Source organism: Mercurialis annua, linkage group LG3, assembly GCF_937616625.2.
Source record: "Mercurialis annua linkage group LG3, ddMerAnnu1.2, whole genome shotgun sequence".
Lineage (NCBI taxonomy): Eukaryota > Viridiplantae > Streptophyta > Magnoliopsida > Malpighiales > Euphorbiaceae > Mercurialis > Mercurialis annua.
Window position 1 is genome coordinate 66,311,583 of NC_065572.1, and position 27,932 is coordinate 66,339,514.

Consider the following 27,932-nt stretch of genomic DNA (forward strand, 5'->3'; position numbering starts at 1 on the left):
AATTTGGAAGGCTAGAAACAAGAAAATTTTCAGCAACGAAGAAACGTGTTACAAGGATTTAGTTTTCCATTGTATCAATAAAGGTGTGGTTCATTATAGATATCACAACTCTTTTTTTGTTTATGGTGGTAACGATGTATTTAGATGTCTAGATTTCTTTTCGAAATTCTAGTTCCTTTTATTTTTGCCTATCACATCTTGTGGTAGTGCTAATATAATCACCATTTACCAAAAAAAAATTGGGATATCACATGATTCAGAAAAATCAATTTTGAACAATATCAAATTGATTTTGAAAAATTGGATAGATAGCCAACGAATTAATCAAACTGGGATAAATTTATAAATTTTGAAAGATTTAAATAGGTTTTTGAAAAGTTAAAAAAATTTAATACAATTAGATCAATTTTTAGTGCAAGCTCATCTTTATTTAGGAAAAAAATCAATTCAAGAAATGAGCTCTTAGAGAGATAAATTAAAATAGTTTATGAGAGAATATTTACATGAGATTAAAATTATATATATATTTCACTTTTTCAATTTTTTTGTTTATAATATGAATTTTCATTAATTTTAGCACATTTTTATATCTTATTTTAATTGTAGTAAATTATTTAAATTAGAGTGAAATAAATTTAAATATGTCTTTCATATTATTTCAAAATTTTAAACATGAAAGGTGTATTTAAACTTTTACACTCCAATTCAAATAAACGGTGATAATCAAAATTAAAAATTGAAAACATAAATCAAAATTGACAACTTTACTTGTGCCGTAAACGAAAAAAAAGTAAAAAAGTCTTTTTCAATAATTAAGCCATATCTGTGCCATAATTAGACTTTTGTGAGCAGTAAAATTGTACAAATATAGCTATTGGTCATCGTCGACATGCATTTCAATGATATATATGGGTATGGAATTGCAACAATAACTATTAAGATTTGATTTGTGAATAGAAAATGCATTAAAAGGGAGTTATGGGCCTCAGTTCATTCGGCCTTGTACAACTGCAATTTCAGGCTGTGAACTCAAGCACCGACAGATGTCTAGTTCGAAAATTGGTTAGTTTTAAATTTACTTTATGAGTTTTGTTAATGAGAAATTCAATTGTCAAGAAAATCATGTTGTATTAGCAGAAATTTTTGGCAAGATGAACTATACTCTCAGACAAGTCAACTCTACAATTTAAGGGATTATGAAAAGGACCCATAAAAAACATGTATATGGAAAAAAATTTGGTTGTGTTATATTATATGGTTAGAGGTTCAAATTATAAGCAAAAAAATTATCTCCGTTTTTGGACTAATTTGGCGAATTTATATAAATTAAATTTGGTTGATTTTAACGATTCAACCATCATTTTAAAATACAAGGCCATTAAAAAATGTGTTTTATGTATTTTGAGTACATATATTAATGTCAAGTTATTTATTCGGAAAATGTATGGTGTCGGAACAAAAGATACGAAGGTATATCTAAATTTGACGCCACCAAGTCAGTAATGAAAGAACCTAGGCTAGAATTTGTCCACGCGAGTGCGATTGTATAAAAAGCTTATTTATTATAATAAAAAAAGTTTTCTTGTAATTTGATCCTCCAATTTATTCTACAACAACTGGTCACATGTTACTAATTAATATTCAAATGACTAAAATGAGGAATAATTTTAACCAATGTTTGTCCAATTACAAGTTGATTTTTATAAAAAAAAAAAGTAACGTAAGTTATTGACCAAATTTGTAATAGAAAAATCCGAAAAATAAATTTGATTTCAGCAGAATTGTTGCTAAAATGATCATCAATGGGAATCATATATCTAAAGGCATTTACTACATTTTGTGTTCTCTCAATCAATTTTAACAGATTCAAGCAAAGATGATGCCATTTTTGTTGCATATTCATGATATTAGTTATAGGCCTCGTCATTTAAATTCATACACAAACATATCAAAACAAAATATGGTTTCATGGACACCGGCAATTTTTTATCATAATATTTATACTACTTGAGAATTTGAGCAATTCAAAGAAGTTGATCTAGAAGTATAGTTGATTCTTTATATTATTATTCAACAGCAAGATCAATCAACCGTCAATGAGTTAAACATTAAGCCGAAAATCACACGCAGGTAGAAGCATAGTTTGATCATCGAACCGAACCGAATTATTCAAAATCGAATTACTCAACTTTTTTCTTAACAAAACCATAATCAAAATATGTACAAATTAAAATGTAGCTGAACCGAAATAAAAAATTTGATTCAGCTGGTTAATTCAATTTATAAAATGTCATTAACATCAATTATTAAAAAAATGGTGTTAATTGTTCATTACATATAAATTTAAAGGGTAAATTGGTATTTTAAGCCCTTTTAAAATTTGGATTAATATTATAAAAATTCACAAACTTTACACGTTTTCTCAATTTAATCAAGTTCTTTAAAACTTCTCATAAAAATACACCAACTCTCATTTTTTTTTCCAAATTTATACACGGTGTTGACGTGTCACTCATTCATTGATTAAAAATGACTTACACCTCAGCAAATTGCACCAATGAATAAGTGTGACGTCAGCACCATGAATTTGGAAAAAAAAAATGAAAGTTGATATATTTTTATGAGAAGTTTTAAAGAACATGATTATAAAGTTGGTGAATTTTTATGACATTACCACTTAAAATTATAAAAATACCTTAAATTCTAAAAAATTACAAAAGTAATAATATATGTACATTTTCTGTTCAATTAATTCCAGTTTTTTAGACTGAAAAAGGAACCAAACGGAACCAAACTTTTCAAAATCCTTAGCATAACTGAACTAAATTAACTAAAAAAAAAAAGCCAACCTAAAATTTTGATTTAGTTTGATCAATTCAAGCATTAACTATTCATGCATAGCTAGCAAATCATAACCTGTAGGTGTCACCATGAATGTGGTAGCTATCTTTATAGTATGTAATATTACTACCAAAGACTAAACTATTTAAACAGTGTATATAATCATATAATGTACAAAACATAGTTCCTTTGTACATGTAAATTTGTATAGTTCCTTTTAATTTATATATGTAAATATCATATGATCTCTACAAAGTATAGTTCCTTCTTGTACCAAAGAAACAGTTGCAATCTTATCAAAAAGAATATTAAGCCTAGTTATGAAATAAGACCGCGGTTAAATCAGTTACCGGAATCAAAATTTTCTTGTAAGAACTGGTAAAGCTCTTCAGCAACCATAGCTGGATACTCTTCTTGTGGCAGAAGAGCACCTGAAACCTCAACAAATTTACTCACTCCTTTGGCTCCTTTGAGTGCTACCATCTCCGCTTTTGACCTCTTTGGAGATCCTTTAGCTGACATTACAAGCACCAGTAGCTTCCCATCCAAACTTGCAAACAGATCAAATAACTCTTCTCGGGATAAAACTGGGTCGAGTAGACCTGTCAAGAAAGCAGCTGGTGCATAACGAGCGCCCTTTCGCTTTGTTAGAGCGTATCTACTTTGTATAATGTCTGGAGTCACATTCTCGGGATTTTGATAGACATGAGATTTGTATTGGGATTGAATTGCCTTCTCGTTGCTGACGAGCATGTTATACATCATCCAACCGACAGCAGGGGCCTGTAGAGTGCCCCTGAGTAATCCATACCTGTTGAGTTCATGAGAAGTTCACAAGTGAGATCTTCAGATTTTTTCAATAGATCACTTGAGCATAATTTAGTAGATCATATAGGTAATCTAATCATAGGTCATCAAGAAGAAGCTGACCATATATAAGCTAAGAGCGTAACCCATATATCTAGGGGCTATGTTGCACGAAAACTTGTCGAGTCATACAATTCATCATTTCATTTTCATTTCTGAAAACGCTTCAGAGACTCCAAAACTTTATATTTATAAGTTATAACCTATTCTTATAAAAAAAATTGAAGTTTCATCATTTTCCATTTCAGCGTTCTCCATTGTAGCATTTTCTATATTCGTGCATCAGAGTCTAGGGGCAACATTCTGCTTGGTAACAGCATCCCCAATCATAGAAGAAAATACAATTTGTAAGACGTAGGAATCCATAAATTACACCCCACTTAACAATAACAAGCGCTTGCAATTTAATTGAGCGCAGAGTTAAATGGACAGCGTGTGACTAAAATTGAGTTTTAAGCATGGCAAACAGTCCCTCCCCCTCCCTAATTGTCTAATACTACTTTACTAGGAGTATGAACAGATAGCAGTATTCTCCCGTTACAATCCCATTTAAAGAGATTTTACTTGTTCCTACAAATTTATATTGGCCAAACGATATCCATGGAAATTTGATAGAGCAAGTCATAATACCTTGTTTCCATGCTGGAATCTCGACCAAATACAATAGGAAGAGGACCAGCCCAGGTTGGAGCAACAGCAGCAATAGCTGTTGGCTTCACCAAACCCTTTTTTGCAGCACGAACTATTAATGTTGCAGCATGACCTCCTCCAAAGACCACCAAATCATTTTCTAAATACATACAAAAATAAATTAGCAAAATATTAGCATAAAAATTTATCTACTAGGCTACTAGCACTAGTCAAATTAGGAAGGTGTTCAATAGAAAGAGCACAAGAGCCTGAATGGTCAACTTAACACAGCAAGCACATAATTTGTTTTTCTTTTATGATCAATCTGTCTTGGTTGAGGGGTTCTCTTCAGATATAAAATTTATCAGTAATCTTGTATGTGACAACTCCAATCATGCCATATTGGTTAGGGAAAGAGTAGACGCAACAGAGGTACACAAATTTTTAAAGAATCGTACAATTCACTGAATAATTAATTAAAACATGACATTTTAGTAGACACTTACAATCCATTTGATATCAGCCATCAGGAGGACGAGCAAAGTTGCTAAAAGCATAGTATTACTGACAATAGATAACAATAACTTATAGATAGATACACTTGTTATCACCTTTGTGCTGCAATGGGCCGTCCGGTGCATTTATAAAATCAACTAGAAATTTCTCCATAAGATCAGCATTGTAATCCATTTTTGGCCTATCAGAATAACCCAAACCTGGCCAATCAACAATTGTAGCTCGCCAATTTAGTTTACCATCTCGTTGAACAATGTCTTTGGCCACCGATCTCCATTCTTCAACAGTGCTAACATCAGAAATAGTTGGTACCAAAAGGATATTTTTCGGTGGATCAGAGGTCTCCTTTGCACATTCTTCGTAATAGATATTAATGGAGTTTTCCTTAAGTTTCCATTCCCAGTTATTTGACTGAAATAAAACAGAGTACTGCTGAGAAATTAATGTATCCTAGGTCCACAATGAACATCACAGTGACAGACAACGGATTGAACTCCCTCTTGGTTAATGAATGAAAGTACTTTAGTGTTAAAATAAAAAGACAAAAGGAATGAAGTCCAAAGATTTGATAATGGAATTATAAGTTTTGTGCAAGTCTTGACCTTGCACATTCCAACATTATTGAACACTGAGGCATGGAAGAATTGCATGAAAGTAAAACCAAGGCATAGAAATAAGTAAAAATTCCAGGTTGAGATAATTAATCAAGAGAAATAGACTATAACTAAAACTATACGCAGCATGACGAGATTTATCATTTGAAAATAGATCATCATCCCTCTACATATGGCAATCATATGTGAAATATGCAATGGGGGAGCATGGAGAAACCACACCAATATCTGAATGCTATGGGCCATGGATTTCAAACACACGGTAATTGGCTAATCCGCTTGTTACACACAGAATTCTATGGCATAGAATAGAATGCATACCTATTTTACACGTAAAGATCGCACAGAAAACAAATCTAGACAGCGTAACTTTAACTAGCCAATTCATTCAAAACCCAATTCTAAGAAACTCAATTCTGCACTCGCTAAAAAATGGCATATCTTTCATTTATTAACCGAGTTATAGCCCAAAATCAGTCATTTAGGTTCTTTCCAGTAAAACAATTTGAGAATTATTTTACTCAGTTCCCCAGAAAAAAGTTCTATCTTACATCCTCTCTAATTCACAAATGACTTGTTCAACTACTCTAGATTATATTGTTGCCAACTGTCCATCTCCCAAAGCCACATATATCTACATAATCATGTACCTAAACTTAAAAATAAATCAGGAAAGCAAGTTCGTAACTCGGTTAATACAAAATATTACAAACAGAAACCTTGAAATTTAAACAAGCAGAAAAGATTATCAAACCTTTAATGGGATGACTGTTTTATCAGCTGATACAGTAGCAGAGTAATCAAGAGAAGTTGTAGAAGAAGCTTTAACCAAAATGGGTTGCTTTCTTAGAGATAGAAATGATGGTCTTCTACAGATTTTGCAAGAAATAGCCAAAGATGGTGAAGTGTAAGAAGAAGAGATAAAGGGTGTTCTAGCAGAGAATGCCATCAAAAAAAATTCCAAGATTTGGATTTTAGGGTTTTAAATCTCTTGAGTCTTGATAACAAAAAAAAATGTATGAACTTTTCTTGATTTGTGAATTGTGTACTGATATTTTAGACTTTTTTGTGGCCTCCCAAGTCCCAACTACTACTGAAGTCTTTGCCTCAGATCATTTTGTCTCCCTCCGAATTTTATAATTAGGTCCTTGAACTTTTGTTTTTATCAATTACATCCTTGAATCAACACTTACCAATAATCTCTGCATGAACAAGAGCCATTCCTGAAAGAATGAAAACGGCTTCTATCTCTTACCACAATCTCCAGGTTGTAAACTTGAGAAATCAGTTTCATCACTGTATGACAGTCTTTGCAAACCCTTAAATTTTTAACTATTCTTATGGTTTTTCCTTTGCACAATCTTGCTATTCCAAAAGCAATAGCAAGTTTTTCACTGTGCATAGACACAGAATCTTCTTTTTCTTCCTCTTCTATATCATGCAAAACACTCCCAACTTCTGGAACATAATTTCTTTCTACTCTAAGCCTTGAAATGATCTCTTTTAGCTTCTCATATGCTTCTTCAGTGATCTTATCTTGTTTCGTGCCAGCGACGAATTTGTACATGATCTTGTCAACTTCAATCATGCTCCAACCGGGCGTTTTCTTAATTCTTTGGTCACTCATTGATCGTCTCACATCATCAACATTCTTCCATTTTCCTGCAACTGCATAAATATTTGAAAGTAATACAAGGTCACTTGAGTTGTTTGGGTCAAGCTCAAGAAGTTTTCCCTTCACCAGCTCGGCCAACTTGACATTACCATGAATGCTACAAGCTCCGAGGAGTGTCCGCCAAATAATATCATTAGGTGGAACTGGCATTTGAGATACGAATTCATAGGCCTTCTGCAGCTGACCACATCGACCGTATAGATCAACCATGCAACCATAATGCTCAATGGCTGGTTTTATATTGTACACATCCCTCATCTTTTTAAAAAATTCACATCCTAGGTCAACCAATCCAGCATGACTACAAGCGTATAAAATCATTATAAAAGTGAGCTCATCGGGCCTAGTCCCAGACTCTTCCATCTCATGGAAAAGCTTTATTACTTCTTCACCAAGACCATGCATTGCAAGACCAGCCATCATTGAAGTCCAAGAAACAATGCTCTTTTCACCAGGCATACGTTTAAACACCAATTTGGCCATACCTAGATTGCCACACTTTGAGTAAGCATCCAGTAATGCATTATTCACAGACAGAATCCAACTAAGACCAGCTTTCTCGACAAAACCATGTAATATTGTCCCGAAATCAAACGCCCCTGCCTGCGCACACGCTGAAAGAACCCCAGTCAAGCTCACTTCATTGGGTCTAATCCCCTCCCTCAGCAACTCTCTGAAATACCCAAACACCTCATCAAAACATCCATTATGAGCAAACCCAACAATCATAGTACTCCAAGAAACATCATCTTTCTCCGCCATTTCCACGAACATTCCCCTCGCCATCTCTAACTCCCCGCTTTTCACAAACCCCGCCAGCATCACATTCCACGAAGTCAAATCCCGAAATTCCATCAAATCAAACAACTCCCTAGCTTCCTTCAAATCCCCACCTCTAAAACAAGCAGTAATCACCGCATTCCACGCAACAACATTTCTGTCAGGCATTTCATCGAACACCTTCATCGCCTCACAAACACACTCACATTCTCCATACATACTAATCAAAGTAGTCTCAACATAAAGATGGGTATTCATCCCATGCTTCCAAACTTGACAATGCAGCTGAACCCCATCTCTCAAAGACCGTAAATTCGCGGCCGCCTTAAGACAAAAGGCGAAAGAGAAGCTATCAGGGGATAAAGATGGTATCTTTTTCATTTCAATAAACTTAGCAATTGATTTATGGGGACTGTCAGACTCAGCAAGGCCACGGATAATAGTGTTGTACATGAAAACATCTGGGTTTGGAGTGTGGCGGAAGAGGGTTAGAGCGTAGTGGAGAGAACCGGAGAGTGTGATTGTGGAGTGAAGCAGTAGTTTGCCTATGAGTAAAGGGTCTGCATGGAGGCCGGTTTTGAGTAAGTTTGCGTGGAATTGGTGGAGTGAAGTTAGATTCTTGCAACTGTTTAATAGGGAGAGGTACAGAGCATGGGAGGTGCTCATTACCGTTGTTTTGTTAGTTTAGGACATGAGAGCTGGTTTTGTGGTTACTAAAAAGTGATGAATTGGCATCATCAGGCAACAGTTTAGGAGTTTGATTCCATGTTTCTAAGGTTATTACATACGCTTTGCTCGATCAACATTTCCATGAAATGTCACTTTGTTTTCCTCTACCATTTTCTTTCTCCTTAAAGGATCAGTAGATCACTTGGATCTGGTCTTCAACATGTCATAAATTAGAGGTTAGACCATGCCCAAGTAATGAATCAATTAGAATCTATTGAGTACTCTATAAGAGAAATGGATCAAATAAAATTTATAGATTAGACACTATAAAAATTTATAAATAAGAGCTCTCCTTCTTAATTATCAAAAGAAAAATAAGAAAATTAATTCTATTAAATTTTTCTCCAAAAAGAAAAAAATTAATGTCAAGAATGGGATTCGAACCCATGCCCTTTCGGACCAGTACCTGAAACTGGCGCCTTAGACCAACTCGGCCATCTTGACTTGATATTCAAAACTAGCTTAACAACATCATACATATTAAGTATTTACGCGCGCTTTTTCAAAAGACCGTTGCTTGAAATTCTTTTTGCGCACACTGTCCCTCGCTATGCTTTTACATAACTAAATGAATTCTCTAATTATCAATCAAAAGGCAATCCCAATCTCAGTTTCTAAATTCATAGCCATAATCCATAACCATTATTTTAGTGCTAAATCCAGCAACAGCTATGGACAAAAATATCCGCCTCCTTTTCTTGAGCCTTATCAGTTCTTCACCAAATACAAAAATTCCAAGCACCATACTATCAAAGAAACAAAAATTATCCATACCCACTTGCTTACAACAGCTTTATTTAACTCTGATACATTTGTTGCCAACTCTTTACTTGATTGGTACTGTAAAGCTGGTGCCTTGCTTGACGCACTGAAACTGTTCGATACAATTCCTGAACGAAATGTTATTTCTTGGAATGTTATGATTTCTGGGTTTAATCGTAGTTTATTGTTTCAAGATTCTTGGGGATTCTTTTGTCGGATGTATTTTTCGGGTTTTGAACCGAATGATATTACATATGGGAGTGTTCTGTCTGCTTGTGCTGGTTTACAAGCTACAAACTTGGGTGAGCAGGTCTATTCGGTTACGATAAAGAATGGATTTTGTTTCGATGGTTATGTTCGTGCTGGAATGATTGATTTGTTTGCAAAAAATAGTCGGCTTGAAGATGCTTTAAGGGTGTTTGATGATGTATCATCATGTGAAAATGTGGTTTGTTGGAACTCTATCATTTCTGGGGCGGTTAAGAACGGGGAGAATCGGATTGCTTTGGAGATTTTTAATCATATGTGTCGAAGGTTTCTGGTTCCAAACAGTTTTACGTTTTCGAGTATTTTGACTGCTTGTGCTACTCTTGAGGAAGGTGAAATTGGGAAAGGAATTCACGGGTGGTTGATTAAATGCTGTGCTAAAGATATCTTTGTGGAGACTGCTATTGTTGATATGTATGCTAAATGTGGGGAGATTGGTGAGGCTGTAAAGGAATTCTCTCGAATGGACATTCGCAATGTAGTATCGTGGACCGCTATAATATCTGGCTTTGTTAAACGGGGTGATTCTATCTCTGCCATTAAATTCTTTAAAGAAATGAGGAAATTGAACGGAGAAATAAATAACTTTACTGTTACTAGTATAATTAGTGCATGTGCCAAACCGGATTTAATTAAAGAGGCAATGCAAATCCATTGCTGGATTCTGAAAAATGGATTTTATACTGATCCGGTGGTTGGGGCTGCTCTAATTAATATGTATGCAAAAATGCATGCTATTGGTTTGGCAGAGACGGTGTTTCGAGAAATGAAAGATGTAAAGAACCCAGGAATATGGGCTATTATGATTTCTTCTTTTGCTCAGAATCAGAGTTCTGAAAGGGCAATTGAGATGTTGCTTAAAATGCTACAGGAGGGTCTGAGACCAGATAAGTTTTGTGTATCTAGTGTCTTGAGTGTTATAGACTCTTTGTACTTAGGGAAGCAAATCCATGGCTACACTCTTAAAACTGGATTTGTCCTTGATCTATCTGTCAGTAGTTCTCTTTTTACGATGTATTCAAAGTGCGGTAGTTTTAGGGACTCTCGCAAAGTCTTTGAGCAGATTCCTGTCAAAGACAATATTTCATGGGCGTCAATGATCAGTGGTTGCACAGAGCATGGCTATGCAGATCAAGCTTTTGAGCTTTTTAGAGAAATGCTGTCTGAAGGAACTAGACCTGATCAGACGACTCTCTCTGCAATTTTAAATGCTTCCTCTAGTATTCACTCCTTGAGGAAAGGTAAGGAAACTCATGGTTATGCTTACCGTGCTCATATGGGCACTGAAGCACCACTTGGTCCTGCACTGGTTACTATGTATTCTAAATGTGGTGCTCTTGAATCAGCAAGGGAAGTATTTGACATGCTTGCAGTAAAAGATCAGGTTTCAAGTTCTTCTTTAGTTTCAGGATATGCACAAAATGGACTACTTGAACAGGCAGTGGAGTTGTTTCATGAAATTTTGAAGTCTAATTTTATGATAGACTCTTTCACTATTTCATCTGTTCTTGGTGCTATTGCACTATTAAACAGGTTGGATATCGGAATTCAACTTCATTCCTATCTCACGAAATTTGGTTTATATTCAGATGTTTCAGTTGGAAGTTCACTTGTTACAATGTACTCAAAATGTGGAAGCATTGAGGATGGCCTTGCAGCATTTAATCAGATTGACGAGCCTGACTTGATAAGCTGGACAACAATGATTGATAGTTATTCTCAGCATGGAAAAGGAGTAGAGGCTTTAAGAATCTATGAGCTAATGGTGAAACAAGGAATTAGACCTGATTCGGTTTCTTTTGCTGGGGTTCTTTCTGCCTGTAGCCATGCCAATTTGGTCGAAGAGGGCTATCTCCATTTCAATTCCATGACCAAAGACTTTGGCATTGAGCCAAATAACCGTCACTATGCTTGTATGGTTGATCTTCTCGGTCGTGCAGGTAAACTAAAAGAGGCTGAAAAGTTTATTGAAAGTATGCCTATTGCTCCTGATGCCTTAGTATGGGCAACACTGCTTGCTGCTTGCAAACTACATGGAGATTTTGAGCTCGGGAGGAGAGCGGCAAAAAAGGTTATCGAATTAAACCCGAGCGATGATGGAGCTTATGTCTTGTTATCAAATATCTTTGCAGATGCAGGGCAGTGGGAGGAAGTCCTCCAGATTAGAAGCTCGATGACAGGAGCTGGGGTCAAGAAAGAAGTTGCCTGGAGTTTAATGTGAAAAGCAATGTCTTAGGTAAGTTTTGATACATATGTTGCGTATTTAGTCCTTTTAAGGCAACAATGCTCATTAACCCTATTTCATTGTAAGATAAAAGCTATTCTCTCTTATGTCAAGTTAATCCATTAATCCCTCAATCTTTAGTTTACTGCCTTGTTTGGTTTTTCAGGTGGTCTTATTTTAAGTGGTTTTACAAGAACAGAACATGCCACTCCAGGAAGATCAGCCAGGCAAACAGATGAGTTTTCTGGTGTATTGTCAATCATTGGTTAAGATAGAAGATATGGATGCAAATCAGGATACTTTCAGAAGCAGTTTTGGTGCATGTAACTTGCCATCCATCGCTATCCTTAAGTTATCAGAATTCACTGTACCTTCCTGGGCATAAATCTAGTTTCTTGCTTCTTTTTTAATTTAAATCTAGTTTTTCTTACATATGAATAGAAATAAAAGTCGTAATATGAGTTGAGCACGTCAGCTCGAAAGTTTTGAATGAAATGTGTTGAACTTCTTAAATTTAAAAGTTTGATCTTCATATAATCCATTATTGCATTTTATCTTTTTAACAATCAAATAACATAACCATGTATACAACTGTAACTAGCTTTGATTTTGTGCTGACAGGGGGTTTGGCTGTTCTTGCTTGCTCTTGCCTCATGGTGTTGGGGGAGCAGAATTTACAGGGCATAGGACCTTCAACTGCAGACTAAACTGCAAACATGCAAGAAGGACTGGAGTATTGTCCAGTGATGTACTTTTCCCTGATTCTAAACCAGGAGACCTTTTAGCAAATTCAACCTGTTTCCTTTAGATAAAAGCAAGATTATACTGTCATTTCACAGGATATTATAGGTCACGAAGAGCCGGTCAAGTAAATACCTCCGATAATCTGAATGGCTCGCCAGTTCATGTCATTATTGAGCTTACCCGTGGCTTGACTAGATTCATAAAACTTCCCATGTCAATACCTGGAGAGCATGCACGGGGCCAATGGAACTGTCTAAACCAATGTCCTGTTAGTATTACAGAATTGCAACTGCTAGAGTCTGAACCAGTAGCACTTCTTCTGCAACATGATTATCACCTTGGCAAGCATTCCGTATAATTATGTTGACTGCTTAATCATCCCCAGATTCATCCTGTAAACAATTACACAGCGGAGTAAAATATACAACACAGCAGAAAAGTAAATTCACAAAAAGAAGAAGTGAATCAGGACTAACATTGTTTTCTGCAGTAAATTAGTCTAGGCCATTGGAGCTGCAAAGTACGTCGTTCTGGAAACATATAAGTCGGGGTCCATGTTCAATTTTCATTTAACTAATGTATAAAAGTCCCCTCTTGTCCATCAAGAATGTAATCTGCGTGCTCTTTTATAAGTCATGCTAAAACCTTCTTGGAATCTTTCTTCTTTTGTAACTTTTTATCTCTAATGCCGTCATAAAGAAGTTCATATGCATAATATGTTATTTGACCTTTCTTCAACAAGTCTTCCACAACAATCTTTGGTGCTGCAACCATCTTCTTATCAGCATCAAAGATGTTATCCACAGCCTCAGGGACAATACCTTTACGCACCATAAGATGAATAATACCCACTGCTTCGTAAACTCTATTCTGCACACAAAGACAGTTTATTACTCGTCCAAATGTTGACAGTGAAGGAATGAACCCTTTCTCTATTTCTTCCAGGAGAAAATTATATCCGGAATCAACATTTCCTACTTTGCAGAAGCCATCAATCATGACACGGTATGTATAACTGTCAGGGAAAAAACCTTTGTCTTCCATCTCACGATATAGTTTTTCCGACATGTCCATGTCTAGTTTTTCGGAGAAGGCATTAATCATGATATTGTAGGTAGCTACTGTGTGACAAATCCTATATTGTAGTTCCATTCTTCTGAAAAGCTTGTGGGCTTCATCCAAATCCCCATTGTTGCAAAAACCACTTATCAATGTGCCAAAACTAACAGTGTCTGGTAATAATCCCTTATTTCGTATTTCTTCCAGCAAGTATACAGCCTCGTTTACCTTCTGAGCTTTACAGAGGCTTTCTAAAAGTATATTATACGTGATAATGTTAGGAACACACCCTTTCTCCAGCATCATTTTGAAGGTTTCTGTAACATCTTCAGGTTTTGCAGCCTTGCACAGGCCGTCAAGTACAGAATTATATGTAATTACGTCAGGAGTGATTCCATGGCTCCACATGCTATCGAGAACCTCGAGGGCATTATCTATTTTTAACTGTTTACAGTATCCATCAATCAATGTATTGAATGTGAAAATGTCTGGAACATACCCCTTGACAATAGCACTATTCATTAGGTTATTAGCATCAGAGATACATCCCATCTTGCATAAACCATTTATAACTAAATTGTAAGTCCATATATCGGGAGTGTTACTTCTCGACATGTCATTCATCACCTGCAATGCTTTCAAAACAAGTCCTTGCCCACACAGCCCTTTAATTAGTGTGTTATAAAGGATAAGGTTTGGCTTTAATTCCTTACCTGATGCCTCGTCAAAGAGAGCTAGGGCGCGCTCTACATCACCATCCTGGCATAGACCATTAATTAGGGAGCAATAAGTGAACTCATCAGGCACAAATCCCTTAAAAATTGCATCTTTCAGAATTCTATCCGCATCTTGTATCTTACCCATTTTGCAATATCCATCAATTATAGTGTTGTAAGTAAAGGCATCGGGCTCTAACCCTTTATTTGCCATTTTACGCAGATAATTCTCAGCTTCTACAACCTTGGAGTTCTTGCATAATCCACAGATTAATGTGTTAAACGTAACAACATCGGGAGCTAACCCTTCCTTACTCACGCTATCCAACAACTTAATTGCCCCATCAAGCGCGCCTTTTCTGCAAAGCCCTTGGATAAAGATGTTAAAGGTAAACAAATTTGGGCATACGCCATTTTTCAAAACTTTGGTCAGAAGTTTTTCACCTTCTAGGACATGCCCCTTCTTGCAAGGAATATGTATAAGCTTATTAAATGTAGCAATATCAGGAACAATACCCAAACTAAGCATCTTTTTAAATAATTCATAACCCTCAACTTGATAATTCTCTTCATAAAATCCACCAATTACTGTACAATAAGCAACCGCATTAAGTTCACATCCCTGAGATGGCATATTGTTAAGTAGCCTTAAAGCTGCAATAGGCCTTTTGGTCCTACAAAACGACTTGATCCTAATCGTAAATGTATAAACATCAGGAACAATACCTTGATCTTTCATTCTCAAATACACCTTATGCGCTTGATCAAAATATTCATACTCAACGAGTATATTCATAATCGCATTATAAGACAAAACCGACCTCTCACAATCATAAAAATCCATCCTTTCAAACACATCAACAGCTTCTTGAACTTTCTTTTTTCTCCCATAATTTCTCATAGCTACAATGTAAACTCCCTCCAACAAACTATTATCCACATTCATTCTCATTTCCGTGATCACACGCTCCATCGCATCAAATTCGCCATGGAATGCGAGTTTTTCGATCATACATTTATAAGTTAAAAATGTATGCTTGAAAGAATCTTCTTTTTTCACAGAATTGAAAACTGAAAGTGCTTTTAGTGGGTCCTTTTGGTACTTCAGTACAGCAGCTACATGTTTAGGTAACAAAGTAGGATTCATGATCCTAGTAAAGGTACTTACTTTACATCAAAACCCATCAAACCCAGTTGAATTAACTACCAAAGTAACAATCTTTTAGCCTAGTTCAATCTCAACTGTCCTAAAATGCAACAAAAATGATAATAAAACACAATTTTTCAGGTGCCCACTAATAGTAATTCAATTTTTAGAAGTAAAAATAAAATAAAACTAAACTTACCTGTATGAATTGGAATGTTGATAGATCGTTAGGGTTTTGGACAGAGGTTTATCAAAGAGGGAGACTGAAGAGAAAAGGCAGTTTTTTTACCTCTGCAGTGAATTTTATTCTTGGGGTATTAGTAACGGCTCAGATCATGCCACGTGTCAATAAATGAGACCCGCCCCTAAAAAAAACTAAGAATTTACTAACAAAATAAAAAGCTCAGTTTTTTTTGTTTTAGAGAGAGAGAGAGAGAGAGAGAATGGAAAAATCATCAGGGCAATGGCTAGAGAATGCGTTGGTGGATTTGTGCAAGAGAGTAGAAACGGGTTTGGATTTGGATAGGGAAATAATATCGGGTTTGGTTTCTTATTGTGAACTCGCTCAGCCTCTTGATGCTAAGGAGTATCTTGATGTAAATCGCTTTCTTTTCTGCTTTTATTTTGTTTTTGTTAATGGAAATTTTGTTTTTTCTTATACCCAGTTCGTTTTTTGCAATTTGAGAAATTTTTATTGGCTAGGGGTTACCAAATTTGATTGCCATTGTTTTCTATGATTAGATACCATTAAGTTTGTGTACTGATTGTAAATTATAGGAGGTAGTTGCTACTTTTTTTCATTTGCATACATAGCTTTAATAGATGAATTAATTGTTTGTTTGCGAAGTTTGTTGGATGTAATTTACTAGGGTGTGTTTTCGTTGTTGATCTTGCGAAAATGATGCATCAGATTTTGGATAAGCATAGCGCTAAATTGTACCGTTGATGTGTGCTTTGATAAAGTTGCACTGGAAATAATACCTCTAATGTATCAAAGTAAGTGGTTATTTGTCTTAGTTTAATGGTACTTATTCTTGCTGATATAACCTCGTAGTTGCTTGAGGTTGTAGCGATACATATCAGAAGTAGATGGCCCTGGCTTCATAAGCGATTTACATAGTCTAATTGTGCATCAGTAAGTGAAAGGTCTAGTCTTAATAGTAATCCTGCACTGATGGAACTCTTGTTTGCCGATAATGGGGATGACATTCATGATTCAACCGTGTGCTTTATCATTAGTTTTAGCACCCCTTAAAGTTTTTTAAATCTTTTTTATTTTCTGTTTGTAGAATATAATCGGGCAGGAGGCAGTCAAAAGTGTGTCTGAGGAATATTTACGCCTTAGAGGGTACTCGGATTTTGGCACCAGTAATCCAGCTGTTCAAACTTCGAAATTCCATGCTTATGTTAAACCATCAGCGGACAATAGTTTTGTTGCTGGAACAAAGAAACCTGCTAGAGCGCCTAAAGAAGTCTCAGCTTCCGGTTATCAGGCCGAATCGAAAAAGAATGCCAGTTCCAGCTATCAGGAAAACAATGCTGAGGCAAGTGGGTCAAGCCAAAAGGGGATCCAAGGCAATTCTAAGAAGAAGAAAACTGGAAAAGTCGTTTCACTTGCGGAAGCTGCTAAGGGGTCAATTGTATTCCAGCAGGGAAAACCATGTTCGTGCCAAGCCCGTCGTCATAATCTGGTGAGTAATTGCTTATCTTGCGGCAAGATAGTGTGTGAACAAGAAGGAGAAGGGCCTTGCAGCTTTTGTGGTGCTCTTGTGCTAAAAGAAGGGAGCAGCTATGCTGGTCTGGAAGGAAGTTTCGCACCTGCATCAGATGCTGAAGCAGAAGCTGACGCTTATGCAAAAAGGCTCGTTGAGTATGACCGAAACTCTGCTGCACGTACAACTGTTATTGACGATCAAAGTGATTATTATGAGATTGAAGGCAACAGCTGGCTGTCAAAGGAGGTAACTGGGTTTTTTGTCTAACATAAGGATTGCAGTCTCAGAGTCTTATTTACATGAAGCTGAATTCACCTTCTTCTGTTGTTTAATTTTTTTGACTTCCAGGAAAAGGAACTTCTAATGAAGAAACAAAAGCTGGTAGAAGAAGACGAACGAGCCAAGCGAAATAAAGTAGTTGTGACTTTCGATTTGGTTGGGCGCAAGGTATAAATTCCTAACCTAATCTCGTTATATCGTTTCGTGTGATTTTTGTTGCTGTATGAATATTTTAACTGCCGTATGACCTTTCCTTAAAATCCTTATCTTCGACTTGTTCTCAAGTATTTTTCTTACCGAGTTCTTGCAGTATTTATCTCTTACAGTCATACTGAACTAGAAATCCAGATGGTTGAACCGCACTTTACATATGTTGAATTAGAAATCCAATCCCAGCCATTTATGTTCATTTTGAGTTAAATGTGTGATGAGAAACTCTGGATTAATTTCTTCTATATGTGAAGCTTATGTTAATTAGTTTCGCGACCTTAATGCTATAGAAGATCTAAAGACACTTAGCATTTTGTTTTTGCAGCATCCTTTCTTCACTCACTGCTTTCATATTGTTCTAACACATGGAAGTTGGAGTGTGCAAAAATCAACAAACCAACAAAATTTGGTTCGGTTCAATTTTATGACTAGACAATTTCAGTTCAATTTAATCTTTTTATAAAATTGATTCTGTTTCATTCGTTTTCAAACTAAATCAAAATTTTTGTTCGGTTTAGTTCATTTTGAACCAAATGCACTCCCCTACATGAAATCCTATTTATACATATTTAGTGGGAGTTATGTTTTTACTCTCGTTTACTCCATTAGCATCTTCTCTCTCTCATAGTTGGTATATGTTTTTGCAGGTAATGGTGAATCAAGATGAAGCTTCAGAGCTAAAATCAGAGAACAGAATATTAAGGCCAGCAGATGAAAGAGAGAACGAGGCGAACCGAATTAAACCGAACCCAACTCTTAATATACAACCAATCTTCATAGATCCAGGGTCTTCTAATAAACCTGCCAAGAGTAAGCAGACAGATAAAAGAGTTTCTAAAGGTTTATGCTTGGAAGTTACTGGAAGGGTGCAGCATGATAACAATGAATTGAAACACTTCATGATTGACAACCAGTTGGAAACTTCTTCTTCCAGACTTGGCAAGGTCCAGCACTGAACAGGTTATTTTCATTGAGGATGACTATGAATTGGTTAAAACTTTAGATTTTGTTTCTTTGTACAAAATATTTCCTGCTTGCTTAGAATTCTGTTTCTTGAAGTAGATGGGCCGGGAGCTATATTGAAAACTTGTCGAGTTCTATATTTCGATGTTTCATTTCCGTTGGGTTTTCTAGGGTTCATAATTACTTTAGGATCACGGAAATTGTTAAAACAAAAACAACTTATAATCCATTGATGCGGTGAAGCTTCCATTTGGCTATTAATCTGTTAAAACTGAAACAGAGCTTTTGCCTGCAATTTTTGAAGCTTTTCGAGCCATCATTTTACTTCTTTCAAGAAGAACATCATCCCATCTCCCTGCTTCAGCAAAAATGTTGGAAGAAATAACATGATCATCAGTACTACGTGACATCTTTAATTTTACAAGGCTATTAACCAAATTTAACCCCTGATCAACATCCCCATGTACTCTGCAACCATTAATCATAATCCTCCAAAGAACTGCATTTGGTTCTACTGACATTTTCTTCACAAACCTCGTAGCCTCCTCTAACATTCCTGCTCGTGCAAGCATATCAACCATGCATCCATAATGCTCAATCTGTGGCTCAACATTGTAAACACTGCACATAGTATCATACAAGTTTTGACCTACTTCAACTAAACCTGAATGGGCACAGGCTAACAAAACACCAATGAATGTGACAGAGTTAGGCTTAACTTTCTCCGCGCACATTTGCCTGAAAGCGCAAAGGGCTTCCTCTCCCTCTCCATTGATGGCATGACCAACTATCATTGATGTCCATGAAATTACATCCTTCTTGGGCATCTCATCGAAGACAGATTTAGCTCGAGCCATGTTCCCACATTTCGCGTACATGTCTATAAGAGCATTTTGCAGTACATGACTCCTATTCAGATTATCATTACTCTGTATGTATGCATGAACATCAATTCCATGAGATAGTTGATCAGAATTCCGACAGGCAGAGATAAATCCGAGCATTGTCATCTCATCTGCTTTTATTTTTCTATACTTCATCAAATGAAAGAGCCTCAAAGCTTCACTGTCAAGCCCATAGTCAACATATCCATATACCATGGAATTCCAAGATGCAATATTCTTATCAGAAAGAGCATCAAAGATTTTCCTTGCAAACTCTATCAAACCACATTTAGAGTACATGGCAATAAGCACAGGCCGAACAGAAACCTGCATCTCATCTCCACTTGTTATTACACATCCATGAGCCGTCTTCCCCATATCAAGGCGTCTACCATTAGCACAAGCCAAAATCAAGTTAATAAATGATACAGTATCATATTCCACATTCCTATGCCGCATTTCTCTAAACAAAGAAAACGCTTCCGTACAATTACTATTACTCCTAGCATACCCTGCAATCATAGTGTTCCATGAAACCAAGTCCTTCTCAACCATTGTCTTAAACAACTTCTCTGCAATATCAATTTCCCCATATTTAAAATAGAAGTCAATAAGTGAATTACACACCTCAACTATCAAATCTAAACCTGTTTTGCAACAATAACCATGAAGCGAAGTCCCACTAGTAAACCTCCCATCATCAACACACCCTGAAATCAAACTTATCAAAGTAACATAATTTGGCTTCAAATAAATACCAAATTTACCTCCAAGAACTTCGTTGAAAAATCTGAAACCTTTATCAAACTCCTTATTGATCAAAAACCCAGAAACCATACTATTAACAGTGACAATTGTCCTGTCAGGACTTTTATCAAACAAGTGGCATGCATAGGTTACCAAGTTATTAGCACCCATGTAAAAGTAAATCAAACTATTCAAAACATTGACATTGCAATCTAAACCAAGCCTTATTACATGACAATGTATAGATTTACCTTCATGAACACCTAATACTATCTTACAAGCTTTGACCAATGAAGCATAAACATAAGGGTCAATATTATTAATAAGTGGGTCATTTTGTTTTGTTCTTTGCATGGCTTTGAATACAGAGATGACCTTTGAAGGGTTATTTTTAAAATCTAATTGCTTCAGCATAGCACCCCAAGTAGCCATGAATTTTCAAATATTTGCACCAGTTGAGAGAAAATTATAGAACACTATGGTTATGTCACGATATTCCTACAACAAACTATAAACATTAGCCATATTACAATATTTAACGATAAAAATAATAATTAATAATTAAACATTCTCTTCATCAGTTTTATCATAAATGTGATATAGTACAACCGTTGTATGAAGGTGGTGTGAATACTCGATAAGTGCAGTGTAGTTTGAAGTTGGCTATGCATTCTACAACAAGATAATAAACATTTGTGATAGAAAATCTTTATTTATTGTTTATTTTTTATTATTAAATATTTACACATAACTAACTTTATTATGCGAATAACGTGGTGCAACCGTAACGTTGTACAATTATTCATCCACTAATGATTGCGCCAGTTTAAAAAGGCTATATAACGCAACATAATAGGCTTGAGTATACAAAATGAAGCTATCTTCGAAAAAAGTGTGTACATGTATAGAAACCACAGTAACGTATATATACAGTTATACAAGGACTCTAACAACAAAGTTGATATGGCCGAGTTGGTCTAAGGCGCCAGATTAAGGTTCTGGTCCGAAAGGGCGTGGGTTCAAATCCCACTGTCAACAATTCATTTTGCTTTCTTTTTTCATAAAACTCCACAATGAGGTGGCGCATAGTGATTGGACAACATACAATCTGACAAAACAGGAAAATAAACTCTGAATGCATCGAACAAAACCTTTTTAACTACTTCCCGCCGTGTCAGTTTGTCTATAGCATACACACAATCTCACGTACTCTCTTCTTTACCAATTCTCTTCTCTTCTGCTAATTACACATTACCCTTTAATTAAACCATGATTTTCCAATCTCATTAGTATCAAGATTAAAATTACAATATTTGGGCCCTTCTGCAAATCACCCTCGATTTCTTCGCCCAGTAAGAATTTCCATTCCTTTCTCAATTCTCCTTGTTTTTTTCAATTTTTTGATCTATTTTGTGAATCTTAAATTTGAATTTTCCTTTATCATTTAGAAAGTTTATTTCTTTTCTGATTACACTCAAAATTTCTAATTTTGGGTTCTGAATTTTGAATTTTATGTTCTTACAATTTGTCTGTGTTTATATTCTAATTTACTGATTTATTTTCGAGTGTTTATCCCATACAATGGTCGTGTGACATGTCATATTTATAACAAGTCGAATGAGCATCTCCAATAAGAATCTTGGTTTGTTGTACTAATGATGTGTTACAACTTACAACTGTTGTGTTGTATAATTTCAGATGCACGATGGTGACAAAAGGGAATTCAGGAGATAACAGAAGCAGAAGTTCATTGTCAATCTTTATCATTGTCGTATTATGCGGGTTTTTCTACATGTTAGGTGCCTGGCAGCGAAGCGGGTTCGGAAAAGGCGATACAATCGCCGTAGAAATCACCAAACAAACACATTGTAGCATACTCAACAATTTGAATTACCAAACAAGCGGTGATGCCGGAGTTCTTGACGCCTCTACCGGCGGAGAATCGAAGGAGTTTCCGCCGTGTGATGACAAGTTTATCGACTACACTCCTTGCCAAGATCAAATGCGGGCGATGACATTTCCTCGGGAAAGTATGAATTATAGGGAACGACATTGTCCGCCTGAAGAAGAGAAGTTACAGTGCCTTATTCCGGCTCCGAAAGGGTATTCGAACCCCTTTCCGTGGCCGAAGAGCCGTGATTATGTACCATATGCAAATGCACCTTATAAGAGCTTGACAGTTGAGAAAGCTGTTCAGAATTGGATTCAGTTTGAAGGGAATGTGTTTAAGTTTCCGGGCGGTGGGACGCAATTTCCGCATGGGGCCGATACGTATATCGATCAGCTTGCTGCTGTGATCCCTATGGATAATGGTTTGGTTAGAACTGCATTAGATACTGGATGTGGGGTATGTGATTCTTTAAGTTGATCTGTATTTTTGAAGTCTGATCTTATGTTTGTTTTAATGTTTTGTAATACTTTATTTGATTATTTGTCTAAAATTGTGCTTAGGTTGCTAGTTTGGGTGCGTACCTTGCTAAAAAGAATGTTTTAGCTATGTCGTTTGCTCCGAGAGACTCTCATGAAGCGCAAGTTCAATTTGCCTTGGAAAGAGGTGTTCCTGCTGTTATTGGTGTTCTTGGAACTATCAAGCTGCCATATCCTTCTCGAGCCTTTGACATGGCTCACTGTTCTCGTTGCTTGATTCCGTGGGGATCTAATGGTGAGGACAGTTATTTCAACTTTGATATGATGAATTGTTTTAGCATTTAGTTAATATGCTAGACCTTATCTGAGCCAACTAAGTGGTATGAGCTTGATTTTGTCATTGTGAATGCTTTTCAGAAACTGGGGACTTGTGAAAAGCTGGTTTTTAATTACATTTCAATACTTTGCTGCAGAATCTTGATGATGAAAATTGTTGATGACATTTTTGTTGGAAATTCTTTAACAGGTGGAATGTATATGATGGAAGTTGATCGTGTTCTTAGACCCGGTGGGTATTGGGTCCTTTCTGGTCCTCCCATCAATTGGAAGAACAATTACGAGGCATGGCAGCGTCCTAAAGAGGAACTCGAGGCGGAACAGAAGAAGATAGAAGAAATTGCCAAACTTCTTTGCTGGGAAAAGAAACCTGAGGTGGGTGAAATAGCCATTTGGCAGAAAAGAATAAATTCCGAAGCATGCGGTGTGCAAGATCCTCAACCGACTATTTGCCAGTCTACTAATCCAGATGATGTCTGGTATGCCATATCATGCTCCTTTTTCAGTGTTTATGCTTCAGCCGATTTGTTGAATATATGCAAATAGAGACTCAGTTATTTTACAATATTTTCATGCAGGTACAAGAAAATGGAGGCATGTGTAACGCCCTATCTTGTGACAAACGGTCCAAATGAAGTGGCTGGTGAACCATGGCTGCCATTTCGAGAGAGGCTTAACACTGTTCCGTTCAGAATATCTAGTGGCTCCATTCCTGGAGTATCTGCTGAGACGTTTCTGGATGACAATCGTCTGTGGAAGAAACATGTAAATGCTTATAAGAGGATAAACAAAATTCTGGACTCTGGAAGGTATCGCAACATCATGGATATGAATGCTGGATTGGGAGGTTTTGCTGCAGGTCTTGAATCTCCGAAATTGTGGGTTATGAATGTTATGCCTACAATAGCTAACAAAGATACGCTTGGTGTTATTTATGAGCGCGGTTTGATTGGCATATATCATGATTGGTAAGTTATGGGATTTCTCTCTGTTTCCTTTCTGATTTTTAACTTTTAGCTCTTATTTTGTTAGACATATATGCATAGGAATGTGCAAAAATCAAAACAAACCGAGAAACAGCTCAAATTTAATGAAGGTGGCTTTTATAGGTTTTTCATACGACGCTATTATTTATTAAAAATAAATACTTTGTTATTTGTTTTATCAGGTGTGAAGCATTCTCCACATACCCAAGAACATATGACCTTATTCATGCAAACGGAGTTTTCAGTTTGTATAAAGATAAGTATGTCTTCATATTGTTGTTTCTTTCTATTTTCAAACTTCATGAATTTTCCGTGACTAGGAAATATGTCGGGTATTGACTGTATTCATATCTTCTAATACAGGTGTAGTATGGAAGATATTCTTCTGGAGATGGATCGAATACTAAGGCCTGAAGGAACAGTCATATTCCGTGATCAAGTAGATGTTCTGATTAAGGTGAAGAGAACTGTTAGAGGAATGAGATGGAATACGAAAATGGTGGATCATGAAGATGGACCGCTTGTTCCCGAAAAGGTGTTGTTTGCTGTCAAACGTTATTGGGTTGCTGGAGATAACAGCACGTCCTCACTGTGAACAGGTTCCATCTGGATAGTCGAATTCATTCTGATGTAGAGTTGCAAACCCAATAAATTAAATATCTCTCTTTTGAGCCTGTCGACAATTGGCAATGGTCATCGACTGTGGCTTCTGCAGTATTTATTTTTTGTTTATTAGTTTGTGTATTTTCAAGATAGATAAAAGATATAGGTAGATCATTCATACTTGCAAAGTCTGGTGACATTAGAGTCTAATTTGATCCAAATTAATTTGTTCTTTTACTCTTTCTTTAATTTATAGAAATCTGTGTTTGACTTCAGTCTCAGGGCATAGATGGAGTTCAGTGTTAGCTTCTCTGCCTCCTATTGCAGTCTGTAAAGGAAAATTTTGAGGTTACATTATATGATTATCTATTTTGTTTACATTATTCTGTTTCATTGAGCTGCTTGAGTGCCTGATATACTGTGCTCTTTTCGGAATTTTGGTTCGAATGTCATGAAAACTTAGTAATTATCATGGAACTAAAAGAATCAATCCCGTAATCAATTTTAAATATAAATTTGCTGCTATCAATTCAATGGTTGAATCCATTGGCGAAACCAGATAATTAAAGGAGTTGGAGAGAATGAAAACGGCAGCTAACTAGATAAAGGAGTGGAATGAGACGATTAAAAGGAAAAAATAATGTTTATATTGACGAGGAAATAATATGAGATAATTAGAGAGTGGCCGTTCATTCTACCCCTTGGTTCCGCCTTGATTAAGTCATTTCTTGTACCGCCGGATGTTAGATTTGAACCTTGGCATCTCTTTCTTTAAACAACATTTCCAATTTGAAAAAATAATTAGATCAAGATAAACTAATAAAATTGGCAAGAAAACAACAATATTGATTGGAGCATTAATGTCCCACTTATTATCAGTATGTTATGATATCATAAAGTAACGTAGCTTGTGTCTGTAGATTATCCCCTCTTCTGCATTAATTGGCTGTTAGCAAATGCTAGTATGCAGATAATATTAAAGGTTACTGCAATGCACAAAAAATTTCTATAATATTAATAGATCATGAATATAAAGTTTTTAAGCTTTCCGGAAACAATAACTAATCTCCGAAATGTAGAATTTTACAAGTTTTCGTGTAGCTTAGTATAGCATATATAGGGGCATGCTCTAATCTGGAATGCAGTCGGAAATTTTCAAGAAGTCAGGGTTTGTAGTGAAACCAGGATTAAAGAGAGATTAAGTTCGGGTTGTCAGGATGTCAGAAGTGAACTAGGCGGTTATATATTATTTAACCCGGATTGAAAAGAAATTCTAGTTCCGCCACTGGTGTAGCAGCAGTAAGCACATCTCACCTAATTTGGCAAGAAATGTGACCCATCATCATTAATAAGAATGTAGGACCAGGACCACACATATCATTCCTATATTGCAGCCCCCACAAGTAGAATTTTGCGTCTCAAAAATCCTTACTAAACTCTATTATATTAGTTTCAAAAAACACTGTCTGCTTCCTTTTTTTAAGCTTGTCCTGACTCCATTTCCTGTCTTCAAGTCATTCATAAGTCAAAAGTTTGTTTCTTTATACACAATTACAAGCTTCAAGCTTTATACTTGTAAGATTTTTTTGATACCTTCTTTCTTGATTTTCTTGCACAACTAGCAATTTTTTCGAGCTATGGACGGCGAAAGCAAGATTTCAGATCTTCGTGATGCTTCGTTCGCTTATCTCACTAAAGCACAACAGAGTTTTGTTGTTAAGCTGACAGAATCATCTCAGTTTCCTCATCCTGATGTATCCTTCGCCCAACAAACTCGCGTCGAACAGGATGAAACTAGCGTTTTCGGTGCTGAGAAATATTTCAATATGAAAATTGAAGAAGATCAGGTTTCAGACAAGCCTGTGCCTGATCATACAATAGAGAACCGGCGGGTGAGTCTTGAACGGATGAGATCAAAAAGCAGATTAGGTACTCCAAGTGTAAATTCTGAGTCAAGTTGGAACAGCCAAACTGCTTTATTGCCAAGTTCCAAGATAAGCTTACCTGAAACCTGCAAGCAAAAAAGGGTAAATCAGGAAAGATGGTTTTTTCCAGTTTTTTCCTGTAAAGGATCTTGTTCTGATGACAAATCTGCTTCCATTGATCATACAAACGCTAATGCTCATCAAGGAATTCAAGCCGCCTGCGATACGGCCGTTACAGACGGAAAAAAACAGTCTCAATCAAGATTCCTGACAAAAGATGATCAATATCGCACTCCAAGTTTAAAAAGAGAGGACTATTTTGTATTACCGACAGTAAATTCTGGTGTTCAGAATTTACCAGTTAATCAAAACCTGAAGATCAAACAAAAAGCCATTGAAGAAGATCCAAGGAAATCGATCGAAGTGTTCGGTTCGCATAAGATAAAGGCAGAAGACATAGCATCAAACCTAGAAAGGAAACTTTCTGTGCTAACTTGGGATGCAATTCCATTTCCGAAGGCGCAAAACCTGCCGACAAATAATTCCGGTAGCAGCCAGATATTTGAAGACGGAGCTGAGAGTGATGTTAGCTCAGATCTTTTCGAGATAGAGAATATTTCTTGCAGCACACAACCAATTTACACTAAGCAAAACTGCGACGGAATAACTCCCGCCGGCTGTGTTACTCCGGTGAGCCGGTATGCGCCGAGTGAAACCAGCATTGCATGGAGTGTTGTTACTGCTAGCGCTGCTGATTTCTCTGCTGCGGAGTTTGATGAGAAGAAGGTGGCGGAAATGAGCGTAAACTCCGGATCGACGCCTAGAATACGGCGGGCGAATAGTTTGTTGGGATGCAAGAACCAGAAAGCGGTGGAAGTTGCTGAAAGTACGTATAAGAGGAATGAAAAGGGTAAGGCGGCTGCTCAGTTGAATCATCATCGGAGACGGTCGATATCCTCGGAAAACTCCATGCAAGTAAGGAGATTGTCAGGTGATTCTAACAAGGTCAAAGATTATGAATTTTCTTGATTGCTCTTATTCTTTTTACAAACAAATCAAGAGCTTCTCCTTTGCCACAATCTTAACTGCATGTATGAGAAACATATTGCTTGCCAGATTCGACTGTTTATTCCACCTTAACGGTTGTATACGTAATTTTTATAACTAAGCCAACGAGCATCTGTGATATTAAATATCTAATTATTTTTTACTAATAAATATTATAATATTGCAAATGTTTCAATGGTTTATTGCATAAATAATATGGTATAACTATATATTATGTTATAATTATTTGTCTTTTTTTTTAGGGTAATTATTTGTCAAATACATAGCTAATAAAAATA

General features: G+C 36.2%; 8 protein-coding genes and 2 non-coding genes across 11 annotated transcripts; 5 read left to right on the forward strand and 5 right to left on the reverse strand.

Annotated features, from left to right (window-relative positions):
- Window positions 1-2,983: 2,983 nt before the first annotated feature.
- Window positions 2,984-6,530, reverse strand: LOC126673739 (uncharacterized). The gene is made up of 4 exons (XM_050367987.2): window positions 6,223-6,530; window positions 4,950-5,265; window positions 4,339-4,498; window positions 2,984-3,652 (listed from the first exon to the last, which is right to left on the reverse strand). Exons 1-4 carry the CDS (start codon window positions 6,415-6,417, stop codon window positions 3,184-3,186), a joined length of 1,140 nt encoding a protein of 379 aa, XP_050223944.1. The 5' UTR covers window positions 6,418-6,530; the 3' UTR covers window positions 2,984-3,183.
- A 118-nt stretch (window positions 6,531-6,648) lies between these two features.
- Window positions 6,649-8,898, reverse strand: LOC126673738 (pentatricopeptide repeat-containing protein At1g74630). Its single transcript, XM_050367986.2, has one exon. The coding sequence runs from the start codon at window positions 8,587-8,589 to the stop codon at window positions 6,658-6,660; it is 1,932 nt and encodes a 643-aa protein (XP_050223943.1). The 5' UTR covers window positions 8,590-8,898; the 3' UTR covers window positions 6,649-6,657.
- Window positions 8,899-9,015: 117 nt separating this feature from the next.
- On the reverse strand, window positions 9,016-9,096 carry TRNAL-CAG (transfer RNA leucine (anticodon CAG)). Its single transcript has one exon. It is a non-coding gene; the product is annotated as a tRNA-Leu (tRNA).
- A 78-nt stretch (window positions 9,097-9,174) lies between these two features.
- Window positions 9,175-13,371, forward strand: LOC126671732 (pentatricopeptide repeat-containing protein At1g74600, chloroplastic). 2 transcript variants are annotated; one of them, XM_050365521.2, is made up of 3 exons: window positions 9,175-11,917; window positions 12,072-12,272; window positions 12,527-13,371. In XM_050365521.2, exon 1 carries the CDS (start codon window positions 9,221-9,223, stop codon window positions 11,900-11,902), a length of 2,682 nt encoding a protein of 893 aa, XP_050221478.1. In that variant the 5' UTR covers window positions 9,175-9,220; the 3' UTR covers window positions 11,903-11,917; window positions 12,072-12,272; window positions 12,527-13,371. The 2 variants fall into 2 exon arrangements, with proteins under 2 accessions (XP_050221478.1, XP_050221477.1); XM_050365520.2 differs by having other exon boundaries at window positions 12,072-12,228.
- On the reverse strand, window positions 12,396-15,887 carry LOC126671733 (putative pentatricopeptide repeat-containing protein At1g74580). The gene is made up of 3 exons (XM_050365522.2): window positions 15,771-15,887; window positions 13,126-15,671; window positions 12,396-13,041 (listed from the first exon to the last, which is right to left on the reverse strand). The coding sequence occupies exon 2, from the start codon at window positions 15,569-15,571 to the stop codon at window positions 13,283-13,285; it is 2,289 nt and encodes a 762-aa protein (XP_050221479.1). The 5' UTR covers window positions 15,572-15,671; window positions 15,771-15,887; the 3' UTR covers window positions 12,396-13,041; window positions 13,126-13,282.
- Window positions 15,888-15,969: 82 nt separating this feature from the next.
- Window positions 15,970-18,877, forward strand: LOC126671734 (uncharacterized). Its single transcript, XM_050365524.2, has 4 exons — window positions 15,970-16,167; window positions 16,861-17,532; window positions 17,635-17,733; window positions 18,423-18,877. Exons 1-4 carry the CDS (start codon window positions 16,015-16,017, stop codon window positions 18,729-18,731), a joined length of 1,233 nt encoding a protein of 410 aa, XP_050221481.1. The 5' UTR covers window positions 15,970-16,014; the 3' UTR covers window positions 18,732-18,877.
- Window positions 18,878-18,995: 118 nt separating this feature from the next.
- Window positions 18,996-20,801, reverse strand: LOC126672877 (pentatricopeptide repeat-containing protein DOT4, chloroplastic-like). The gene has a single exon (XM_050366825.1). The coding sequence runs from the start codon at window positions 20,799-20,801 to the stop codon at window positions 18,996-18,998; it is 1,806 nt and encodes a 601-aa protein (XP_050222782.1).
- A 525-nt stretch (window positions 20,802-21,326) lies between these two features.
- TRNAL-AAG (transfer RNA leucine (anticodon AAG)) lies at window positions 21,327-21,407 on the forward strand. Its single transcript has one exon. It is a non-coding gene; the product is annotated as a tRNA-Leu (tRNA).
- A 211-nt stretch (window positions 21,408-21,618) lies between these two features.
- Window positions 21,619-25,039, forward strand: LOC126675311 (probable methyltransferase PMT2). The gene is made up of 7 exons (XM_050369933.2): window positions 21,619-21,721; window positions 22,068-22,716; window positions 22,821-23,031; window positions 23,263-23,551; window positions 23,651-24,040; window positions 24,241-24,318; window positions 24,422-25,039. Exons 2-7 carry the CDS (start codon window positions 22,075-22,077, stop codon window positions 24,651-24,653), a joined length of 1,842 nt encoding a protein of 613 aa, XP_050225890.1. The 5' UTR covers window positions 21,619-21,721; window positions 22,068-22,074; the 3' UTR covers window positions 24,654-25,039.
- Window positions 25,040-25,871: 832 nt separating this feature from the next.
- LOC126671265 (protein PHYTOCHROME KINASE SUBSTRATE 3-like) lies at window positions 25,872-27,829 on the forward strand. The gene has a single exon (XM_050365021.2). The coding sequence runs from the start codon at window positions 26,299-26,301 to the stop codon at window positions 27,613-27,615; it is 1,317 nt and encodes a 438-aa protein (XP_050220978.1). The 5' UTR covers window positions 25,872-26,298; the 3' UTR covers window positions 27,616-27,829.
- Window positions 27,830-27,932: the final 103 nt, after the last annotated feature.